Source organism: Hylaeus volcanicus, chromosome 1 (genome assembly GCF_026283585.1).
Source record: "Hylaeus volcanicus isolate JK05 chromosome 1, UHH_iyHylVolc1.0_haploid, whole genome shotgun sequence".
Lineage (NCBI taxonomy): Eukaryota > Metazoa > Arthropoda > Insecta > Hymenoptera > Colletidae > Hylaeus > Hylaeus volcanicus.
In genome coordinates, this window is record NC_071976.1 from 18,671,510 (window position 1) to 18,682,843 (window position 11,334).

The following is an 11,334-nucleotide window of genomic DNA, read 5'->3' on the forward strand; positions in this document are numbered from 1 at the left end:
TGAATACAATGAAAGTGCGTAACATTTAGTGGGTGGGGGCATTGTGCGAGAAAGAGAAGAAAGAAGGAGGGAGAGAAATTGTCCGTCTTGCGAGCCGTCATGGCTGAATCATCGTGAGAGATTCTTGTAGAAGTACAATAACAAATGACATTGTGATTAAAAATTAGTAGGCGCGAAAGTATAGTGCATGGAACGTACGTTTAAGTCGAGGCGCTGATCTCGATGCCGAGACATCGAACGATGAACGGGTTAAGTTTTAGTGAATTGTGTTGCTTGTTTTGCTGTCCACCTTGCCCGTCCAGAATCGCTGCAAAATTAGCGTTTCTACCGCCCGAGCCAACGTACACGTTCGTCGAGGATGAAGGCTCCAAGTTTACAATTTCCTTGTCTGACAGGGCAGAGTGGCAATTCTCGGACAGGGAGAAAGACGCGGTGGAAGGTTTCTATGCAAGAACGTCACGAGGAAACCGAATAGCCTGTGTGTTTGTACGGTGCACGGCTACCGCACGTTTTACCATTTTATTTTCTCACGGGAACGCTGCCGATCTTGGACAGATGTCTAGTTTTTACTTGGGACTTGGCTCGAGAATCAATTGTAACGTATTCAGCTACGATTATTCGGGTTACGGTGTTTCTAGTGGAAAACCGTCGGAAAAAAACCTTTACGCGGATATAGACGCTGCGTGGCATGCTCTGAGAACACGGTACGGTATTAATCCGGATAACATTATTCTATACGGTCAAAGCATCGGAACTGTACCCACGGTCGATTTGGCCGCACGATACGAGGTTGGTGCAGTTGTACTGCATTCACCTTTGATGTCGGGAATGCGAGTAGCGTTTCCCAAAACCAAAAGAACATGGTTCTTTGACGCCTTCCCCAGGTAGGTTGAAATTCCTCTGATACACGCATCCTTCTGTTTATCGCCTTAATAAGACGCGATCTATAATCCGCTTATCGTGTACTGTCATTCGCGTAGCTAAAGTTTACGCGCATGACACTGGTATCGTGTTAGGGTGTTCCATCTATGCACGTGGTACAGATACAGATTCCATTAGGGTGGACCTTATTTTATGATAGTCGAATTTTTTTCACGTGATCCTTGAGAAAACAATAATTCCTGCAAAAGTGAAAGTCAATCAGAAAACCGATCCACAAGTGACTTTATATTTGATTGATTTTGCTCCTATACCAAAGCTAACCTTATTGTAAAATTTTCACTGAAAAAGTTATTATTTAATAAATGTATTATTTATCAGTTAATGATGAGTAATATGGAATTATAAGGTCATAGAATTTATTCAAAACGTTTGGTTTTATCATTGAATATAGTGTACCATATGACACATGGGTCTTATTCATAATTTTCTTTAGTAATATAGAACTCGTTTAATTAAAAGATTAGAGTGTTCGATTTTTATCTTAGGGTTATCTGAGTGTAACATGAGGCTAACACAATGACCAGTAACAATGAAAAATTGTTCCTATTATGAAATGTGAACGTATAACTTAATAATTGAAATAATATTATTATACTTCCTAAATAATTTCTTAAATAACATTATTATAATTCCTAGGATTGGAAATATTCACTCTGTATCTTCTTCTTTTGTAGCCCTACGTCTTGTAACCCTTGGAGTGATATAAATTTACATTTATGTCTTACCTTAGACTGCCTGCTGCAATATAAATATATATTTACATTTTGAATTTTACACTAAAGCAGTTAATCAAACTTGCGTATGGCCATGCTATTGCTTTTACATATTACTCAAGTTGCAAATATAGTAGATGAGCATTTATTGTTTAAGCAAAATTATTTGTATTCTGATTTCAAAAAGTATTTACTTATGTGAAAAGACTCATTTCAGGTTTGTCAATCGGTAGTAAAAGAACTCATTGCTCAAAGGGATAAAGAATATCAAATAATATCTGATAACTAAAATATAGATAATGATTTAATTGACAGGTCTCATTCTTTTTATATACCTTTTCATGCTAACATCATTTCTATGGTATAAAATAAAATATTAATGATTCAGACTTGTAACAATGAGCTGGATGATAATATCAATAAAATTTCAATTATTTTCATAGAAGTTGAATGAAGTAAAAATGTAGGAATAGAAAATATTCCTGTTTATAGAAAACAATTTTTCAAGTAATTGCATGTTAACATTGATTTCATAAATAAAGATACGTCAATGTGGGCAGCAGATGACAATTATAAAACTGCCACTACATTGATTGTTTGACCATGAGTGATTAGAAGAAGAAATTCGTTTTACAAATTATTACTGACTACATTCAGGATTACTTAAATATTAATTGTATTATGTTAATCAAAGAATTTTAATAAAAATATTATATCATTGAATTCTGTTACCAACTGTTTTCTTTTCTCCTGCTTTTCTATATAAATTCAATGGTAATGGTTTGTGATTACTACTTTTACTGATAGGTGTTTTTTGTTACTAATAGTAAATGATTATTTCAATCTTCTTTCCTTAATAACATGCTATAAACAATATAGAGTAGACAAATTATTAAACAATTTTTTTGTACTAATAAGAATTACAATAAACAAAGTTGATATTGAGTGTACTTTTTCATTGTTGCTGAAACTTTGTATAATAAAATAATTTATAGCACATGTTCCTATTCTCTAACCAATTTGTTCTTTTGCAGGAATTCATTTTTTCACCAAATCGTGCAAGTTGTGGGGGCTGCATGACAAAAATTTTGAAAAATAGTTTTCACCAGGGTCCACCTTAAGATTCCATACGTACTCGCGATCTCAATATTTTAAATTCATGATTTCAAATTTCTTTTAAACGAGACGAATATTTCGAGAGATGTAACGAATATTATTGTGACATGCGCGCATAAGTTTTCCTTCGAGCGATTTTCAGTTTCTCTGAATTGAAGTATGGGAAGCAATAAAAGTTTATCTGAATACTTGTCTCATGGAAACCTGTAAGTTGCACGATCCGTCGTATACTTTGCTAATAAGTGTTACGCTTCAGCTGCTATATATATGTAGCCTGAACAGCTTTATTTAATAAAAATGTATTAAATGTCTCTTAGCTTTATTTAATAAAATTATATTAAATAATGATAATCGAATATTTGTTAATTAAAAACCGTTTTCCTAAACAATAAGGAAATACAAAATGGAAAACATTCTTTTCAATTTATAAATATTATTTTCTTGTGCATCCTTATATATGTATATCTTCTTTATATTTATAAAGTATACATATTTGTGAACCAGAAATGTATTCATACATGAAAATATTTGTAAATTATTTATTAGGGTGTAACATAAGATTTGTCATATTTTAATATTACAAGGTATTCAGAACTATCATTGATAACTTTTTGCTATCTTGTACACATAAAATGGATATCTCTTTCAAAGAACTCACAGTGTTGGTTTCAAATACTTTAACACACAAATTTTTATCACATCATAATTTTTGAATTTTGTATTATTTAACGAATACTGCATTGATCAGAATAATTGATAATCTCATTGTGAAAACTTATGGCTATGTGGCATGTGAGTTAGAACTTTCCACCCCCATTTGTTCATTTTTTTTTTAATAATATTTTAATATGTGGTTGAACATTGTCAATGGTCACTTTTATAGTAATTATATCAATACCTTAATGGTAAAGGGTATAGCTCACTCTGCTTAATTGTTGGCTGTGGTTTTTTTACTGCTACTATTTCGTCAGAATTCAGCAGGTTTAAACGCATCAAATTCACCTGCATTCCATGATTTGCATAGCATGACCTTTTTCTTGTATATGCCAGATTTGAGTATAGGCTTTGACTGTCCATTTTTGTTCAACCACTGAAAATTGTTACTTGTGTTGATGTAAACTATCTATTTTCATCTGATGTAATATTTGATTTATAAAAGCCTACCATTTTTGACCATGATAATTTGTAATGACTTCTTTGGTTGTACAACCCATTTGAAATTCATAAAACATTTAGTGATGCTAATGTATTCTTTAATCCATATTCTATTTAAGATAGCTTGATTTTCAGTTAAATCAGGAATTAGAGGTTCTTAATATCATAAACAAGAACTTATGTTATACCTTAATATAAAGATATAAATAATATGTATCCATAGTATAATGAAGTTATATATATATTAACTCCTTTATGCTAAAATCATGAATGTAAAAACTTTCACTTTTTAATGTAAAGGTATATTTTATACTGTTTAATGATTCTGTTTTGCTTATCTTTGCACCAAAATGATAAATATATGTATACATTAGGTAACAATGGCGATCATACTCTAAACTTGATTCATGAATGTGGGTTATTGTACAATTTAGCAATTCCAGAATATATCAAATAACACTTTCAGAGTTTTGGCATAAAGGTAACAACATCCAAGATGTAAGAGATTAACGAAAATTTCTTTATTTACAGTATAGATAAAGTACCCAAAGTTACTTCTCCAGTCTTGGTCATTCATGGAACTGAAGATGAAGTAATAAATTTCAGTCATGGTTTAGCAATTTACGAAAGGTGTCCAAGAGCAGTGGAACCACTATGGGTCGAGGTATATAATTTTGTTTATAATTCTATTTGAAAAGAAGAAAAATCTTGCGAAAATAGTATTATGTTTTCAGGGTGCTGGCCACAATAACGTGGAGTTATTCGATCAATATTTGGAACGACTGAAACAATTTGTAAACGTGGAATTGGTAAACTGACGGCGACTAAGCCTCTCCCAGAGTCAGGGGGGGCAGGGAGGAGAGCATACACATGTGAGCAGTCAAGGGCGCACCACTTCCAATAATTCAAATACGATTAGCTCCATTTCAACAAGCTCACAGACTGAAAAGCTTGTCTAGCAGTCGCCTCCCACAGGGGAGAAGGCACCTGTCCTCCCCTGTGACGAAGAATCATCGTTTGCCTCTATTTTTGATGTATTCTTCCTTGATCAACAGACAGTTAGTAACCAGGAAATTCACCATAAAGATTCTTTAAAGGACACATGTTCTGAAGATGATGAGTCAAGTTTAGACAGTAGTTCGAGAAAAGCAATTCAACATGATGAGAAAAATGTGAAGCAAAAAGAAGTAACTACAAATGTGCAAGATAAAAAACATAATAAAACGATATTAGAGAGTACACCTGTTCGTCACAATTTTCGCTTAAATCATATTGGTCAAGTTGCAAAGAAACATATTTCTTTACCTAAGAACTTAAAAAACCCATTTAGTAAAAGTCAAAAAAACATCGTCCACAGAACTTTGAAAAATTCATTTGGTCAAAGTCATAAGAAAACTAGCATTCAGGTATCCCATACAACTTTGGTTGACATACAGGTTGAAGACTGCCAGCAACAAACAATTGCAGAAAAATCAATTTCGTCATTTTCGAATACCTCTAGTGATAATACTAAAGATATTTCGGATTGCAAAAGCATACAAACTCAGCATATGGCAGAGAAGAAGTCTCCTTTAAATCAATTTAAATACAATAGCATAGAATCTACATCGGATTCGCAGTGTAGTAAAAACAATAAACAATATTGTACTAAATCTTCAACTAAAGAAATAATTGCAAAGGGTAAAAAACTCGAAGAACACGAAACACAAGCTACTAACGAGAAATCCACGGAGTCTGTGAAAAAATTTCTATGGGGTAGTAAGAGTAACAAATTTACAAGTAAAAGTTTTGAAAAATCAAGTAAAGATCAAGGGAGGAACGATTCTATTGAAAAGAAAATGAAGAATAAAAAATTGATTTGCTGTCCTTTAAAAAAATTTGGCCGGTCATCTTTGACGATTGAACCGGATAAAATTATGATAAATTTACCAAAGTGTTCTCCCTGCGCTTGTAGATTGGCTGCAAGCTCAAAAATTTTGTCGTACGATACTAGTATATTATCTCGACTTACTATGAATCGAGAGAGTCCCATCCACGTTGTACGTTCGAGAACTCCGTCGCATGCAGACGTACGCGCAGAGATTCATTTGAAGTCTTCGGAAAGGACGTTAATGCAAGCTAATTTATTCCCAAATACACAACAGTTTCAAAAGACACGATATACGCCGCGAAGTAAAAGCGTTGGTGAACTGTGTAATATGATGAATAAGTGAAGTTACTCTGAAGTTACTCTGAAGTTATTCGCTAATCGGAATGGAAGTACTGTTATTCGAAGAAGTTAGATAAAAAATCATCATCGGTTGAAGGCTGAGGAAGTTACTAATACTTGAAGCAAGTTACCGAATACTCTGATACGGTTAAAAAAGCGACGAAGAGACCAAGTGTTAATAACTAAATAACACAAATTCCATATGTCTCGCAAGTTGCAGTTCCACTGTTCTTCCACACAAATGTCTTCAAAGAAATCACAGATTTATACGCACGACACACGTTCGAGTTGTAACAGTGCTAGTGAGATTGTGCACATAAACACACGTATAACACATTTATAAAATTTACTATATTTCTAGGAACTATGAAATAATATATCTGTGCATAGTAAATATTCTTACTATACATGCACACACACTGGTGCATGCATGTGTATGTTGTAAGCCGTTTCTGCAGTTTAAAACTGTGTAACGTTGTTACGACAAATATGTCGAGTATTATTATTTTTATTATTATCCTCCTTAAAATTAGGGAGGTGAATGGTTTTCATACACTGAAATATTTTCCACCACCGTAAATGTCCGCAAATCGACTGCAGCGAGTGTGTGGTACGAAAATTCCTCGCTGAACCTATACAATTTAAATTTCGATATAATTTTATATGATTATTTGTTATTAAAAAAAGTGCAGCAGTTTCGTAAGAGCCCCAATTGTTGTTTGTCTTATTATGACATTATGCATTTAAATTTGTTTTTTATATAAAAAAAAATATATATATATAGTAGCTACTAGTAGATTTATTAATGAATGTGAGATGTATGAATTGCATTGTGTGTTTTCTATGGCTCATCTTTAGAAATTAGGTTCAGCGGTGAAGCAAATGTTATGTGAAATCGCATGTTTTTATAAATGAATCGCTGTCACTGTGACCAGTGTATATGATAGCTGTACGAATAACAAAAACATTTGTTTTTATATTAACCCACAGCAAAGGCCTGTGCAGTGAACAATGGAAATCTTCCAAGGTAGCAAAGAATTTAGGATAGAGATAAAAGTTAATGGATAGCATTAAGGAAATGTGTAAGCTTGAAACGTCCTAGAAGACGCTACGTTTTACTGAGAGTGAATAAAATGAGGATCTTGTAAACAACAATAAGAATGCAAATAGATAGGGACAATATTACTGCCAAACTTGATTATGAATTAGTTTATTTCTAATGGGGTGAATCGTTTGGAGGACCTTGTCTATAGGTATGTTTCTTGTTAGTATTTTTATATCTCGATAATGTAAATATAATACAATTAAATAATCTTTCTTTTATTAGTATATGTGTAATGTATGCAACAACATGAAACGACCGTGCGGAGCCAATGGAATGAATCGGCGCTAGTTCATGTATGTATTCCTGTAGAAATTTTGTTTGATTTTGCAGTAAATATTGCGAACGTTTCTATCCCGTCCTTATTGTCTTTTAAATACACTGCTATATATAATTGTGGCTGTCGTATGAATGAACGGAAAGTGAATATAGAGTTAAAGAAATATTTAATAATAAAATATAGTCTCATTAAAATCTGTTTTTTTTTTTTTTTTATAAAGATAAATAAATAATAATTTCTATGAATTCGTCAGTGAGATTAGTATTTGTGATTAATCTTATCTTGTATTTTTATACTGCCTCCCATGTGTATTATCCCTTTCGTTGTTTCGTGCAATCATGTTTTGACATTTTATTTTAGAACGTATTATGTATATAAGTACCAAATATCTTTTGTATTCACTTTCCCTTAGTGTTAATTATTTAGAATTATTCTATGGTATAGAATATGGTACGAATAAGAAACGAGTCCGAAACTTCTTTTCCATTGGCCTTCGCGTAGCCGCTGTTAATCGATCGTTAATCGATCTCAATTCTAATATCTATTTCGTATCTTATGGACAAAAAAAAAAATTTATACTGTTGTTTGACAAATGTCCAGTTTTATAGACGATGGATAACATCGGAGGGATGTTTTCACCAATTTACTAAAGAAGGCAAGGCGGTAAAATGAAAGCTTACTGCTCGACGAAAGTTCAGCGATTCCTCGTACGTAAAACTGGGTAAAAATATCTTTTGTACAGTATACTTGGATGCGTATCTGTCCCCTTCTTTCTTCTACTTTCTTTCTCATTTTGTGGCGTATTTTCTCTCTCTCCTTCTCTTTTTCTCTCTCCCTGTTTCTCTCGCTCATTTATTAAACTGTTTTTTACTGTCCTACACTGTCTCATGCGCGTAACGCAATCGACCGGTTCTGAAGAGCACTTTCGTCTTTCATGATTGGATCGCGCCCATTGAAATGGTACCCGGCGATCTTCCCGGTACCGCAAATCATGGTGCGCTGGTATTCATAACTGTACATAATAGCGTGTAAGTGAAGAATTAGAAGTAATGTACTCAGTGTTCTGTTCGGTCGTATCTAATGTACTTACGGGAGAAGATGGGTCAAAGAGATGGGAGAGAGGAGATATCAGTGTCATTGATCACGAATCACGACATCCTTAATCCGATCATTAGTGTCACGCGTAGGGTTGCCAACTGCATTAAGCATGAAAAAGGGACGTAATCAATCTCGATTTTTATTATACATACCGTACTTCTCCAACGCGTATTTCTATAAATGTGGTGTTTCCAATCTTCCCAGCTAAACTCTAGGAGCACAATTTACAGGTGAAAATACGAATATCTTTTTAGACAGAAATTGGAAAACAATATTTTAAAAAAACTATCTGCTATCGGCGAAGAAAATATCTTGTTTCTATTACACGAGAACTTTTACTTTTATTTCTTATAAATTTTATTAAAACCAGAAAGTTTCATTTCAACTGTTTCAGGAAAAATCTGTTGAAAAAGTTTCATAATTGTTTCTGCCTTTAGGATAAATGTGGTAGGATCCTTATCGATAACATCAATTGTTTTGAAAAATAGTTTAGTACAACAAAAATAGAAGTTTAAATAAAGTTCGAAAAAAGTAACAGTCACGTAAGTAGTGCACCTTTGAGTGGTACATATTATAAATAATCAGCATTTTATATTATATTTTGCAATTTGACAAAGTGTAAAGCACCTGTTTGGTATATTCAATATTTTTGTTGTATTGACTTGTTATGTTATTTTTCAAAAAAGTTCGTATCGATCGGAAGCTTTATCAATAAGGGTTCCACAACAGTCTGTTTTAATAATACATATCAACCATTGACGTGAATGAAGTCAGGAGTTGAAGGTTCGAACATTTCGGTATCGTATGTATAGTTGAGTCACGACAAAATCGGTTATGCTAAGAAATTGTTGTCTTTTATTTCTTAAACATAATACAGGGGGAAAATGATAGATACTTATATATACATTATACGTGGTTTATGGTAATATACCATATACATATATGAACTATGATATATTGTTATAAACATATATGTATATGTAGATTAGGTAGACTAATGGCTCAATATTCTGTATATTATCATTTTCTACTTCTATTGTTATTTCTAAGATATAGAAGATACCAAATTCTTATTTTATATGATTTTCTGAATCAAAAATTTGACAAGGACAGAAATAATTAAAAGAAACGATTATTTCCTCAATAGAACGACTGGCAACTTTACGCACTCATCACGAAATGACTAATGCGAAACAAATTAGTTGGGTAGCTCTTTGATAAGTAAGAATTACGTAGATCATTACAATAATTATAGAAAAAAAGGAAGAAAGAGAAGAAAGACGACTGTATCGATCATCCTGGAGTAAACACCGAAAATAATTGATTATTTAGCGCGTAAATGACGTTATTTCTTATTTAAAAAAAACCATTGTAGTAAGGCGTAGTCCGAAATCATCGCTGGCCATTCGATATAGGGTTATTTTAGAGTTTTTATACTCCAATTGCACTTGTCTTGAGCGTACTACATTGCGAGGTACTTTACTGATCTTGCGACGTTGAAACAATGTGTAATTATTATGTATATTACAGGTTTGAGCTCATTATTATCCAATTCAGCTTATTTTTATCACCAAACCTTACATTATCGCGTGTCATTTGTCGAATAAATCAGCTCGTGCAGGTAATGTCGATTCCTATTGTCGTACGCGTTCGTAATTGTAGAAATTGTATTTAAATACGATTGTATTATAATACAATCGCTCATTGTCATTTTTTTCTAAAAATCAAAATTCACTATATGCTCATCGTATGGTTTTGTTTTTTAAATACCCCTTTTTTATTTGTTTTTTTTTCTTTTTTTTTAGTACTCTACATTGCAAATTGGTATCTGTAATTAATGCTATCGAAATAACAATGTTAATAAAATTGCTATAGAAATGACAGCAAATCGTCTCCTGTAAATTGACTTGCATCCGACCCAATTGTGTCCTTAAATCATTCCTTTAAGGCTTACGCGCTGGCGGCCGCGCTTGTACGCGAACAAGTGACTCGACGTGCATCGAAGGACATTGACGCTGCCGCCTAGCGCGTAGCCTTCGCTACCGCGGCCGCTCGAACGGTCTACGCGCGCTCTGATTGGTCGGGGTTTTCGGTTAATATCTCCTCAACGAAGCCCCATCCGACATTTTTGCAAAGGAAATTGTTGTTCAGAATCGTCTCAGCTACCCCCCATTTCCGGTTCCTCCCCGAGTTTTGGGACACCCTGTATATATATGTTATGATATATTTATGAATGAGCGTATGTGTGCACGTTGGTATGTATAGTCATTTGAGTGTATAGTCTACACAGGGTGTCCCAAAAATATTAGAGTTCCTTGGTTCGGGAGGTGATTTGAAACAACGAAGCCTCGGACAACATTTTCGCTAAGAAAAAAGTTGTTTCAAATCACTCCTCGAACCACCCCTTTCAAAGAACTCCAATATTTTTGGGACACCCTGTATAATTGAGAAAAATGTGTCTGACGGCGCTTGTAGATTGCGCCACCTTTAAAAAATTGTGAATCGGATGGATCTTTTATCTTATTATACCCGTTATGGACGGCTCACCTTTCCTGCGATTGAACAAATTTTATCTCGATAAAGTTATATTAACCCTTGTTTTTTATTGTGTGAAAGTTTTTTTTTAAATCTGAAAAATTTCATGTATACTCAACAAAGCTTCCGAATTGAGTTTAGAATGAAACATTTTAAGAGTAACTTATTTAAGTACATATGTTTG

At 33.4% G+C, this 11,334-nt stretch overlaps 2 protein-coding genes across 3 annotated transcripts; both read left to right on the plus strand.

The window, feature by feature from the left end:
- The first annotated feature begins 9 nt into the window (after positions 1-9).
- On the plus strand, positions 10-5,033 carry LOC128875456 (alpha/beta hydrolase domain-containing protein 17B). Of its 2 annotated transcripts, XM_054121055.1 has the most exons (3): positions 10-884; positions 4,458-4,590; positions 4,661-5,033. In XM_054121055.1, the coding sequence occupies exons 1-3, from the start codon at positions 223-225 to the stop codon at positions 4,742-4,744; spliced, it is 879 nt and encodes a 292-aa protein (XP_053977030.1). In that variant the 5' UTR covers positions 10-222; the 3' UTR covers positions 4,745-5,033. The 2 variants fall into 2 exon arrangements, with proteins under 2 accessions (XP_053977030.1, XP_053977036.1); XM_054121061.1 differs by lacking the exons at positions 4,458-4,590; positions 4,661-5,033 and adding an exon at positions 2,690-3,107.
- On the plus strand, positions 4,889-10,562 carry LOC128884853 (uncharacterized; the record flags this gene model as incomplete). Its single annotated transcript, XM_054138513.1, has 2 exons — positions 4,889-7,388; positions 7,463-10,562. A coding segment is annotated over one exon (1,251 nt), but the record flags the coding sequence as incomplete, so codon positions are not given.
- Between the last annotated feature and the right edge of the window lie 772 nt (positions 10,563-11,334).

Excerpts from the sequence above, each read along its gene's own strand:
- LOC128875456 (XM_054121055.1), top strand. The coding sequence starts at position 223 with ATGCCGAGACATCGAACGATGAACGGGTTAAGTTTTAGTGAATTGTGT. Across the intron at positions 885-4,457 it reads TTCTTTGACGCCTTCCCCAG|TATAGATAAAGTACCCAAAG; the intron begins GTAGGTTGAAAT and ends CTTTATTTACAG. Across the intron at positions 4,591-4,660 it reads TGGAACCACTATGGGTCGAG|GGTGCTGGCCACAATAACGT; the intron begins GTATATAATTTT and ends TTATGTTTTCAG.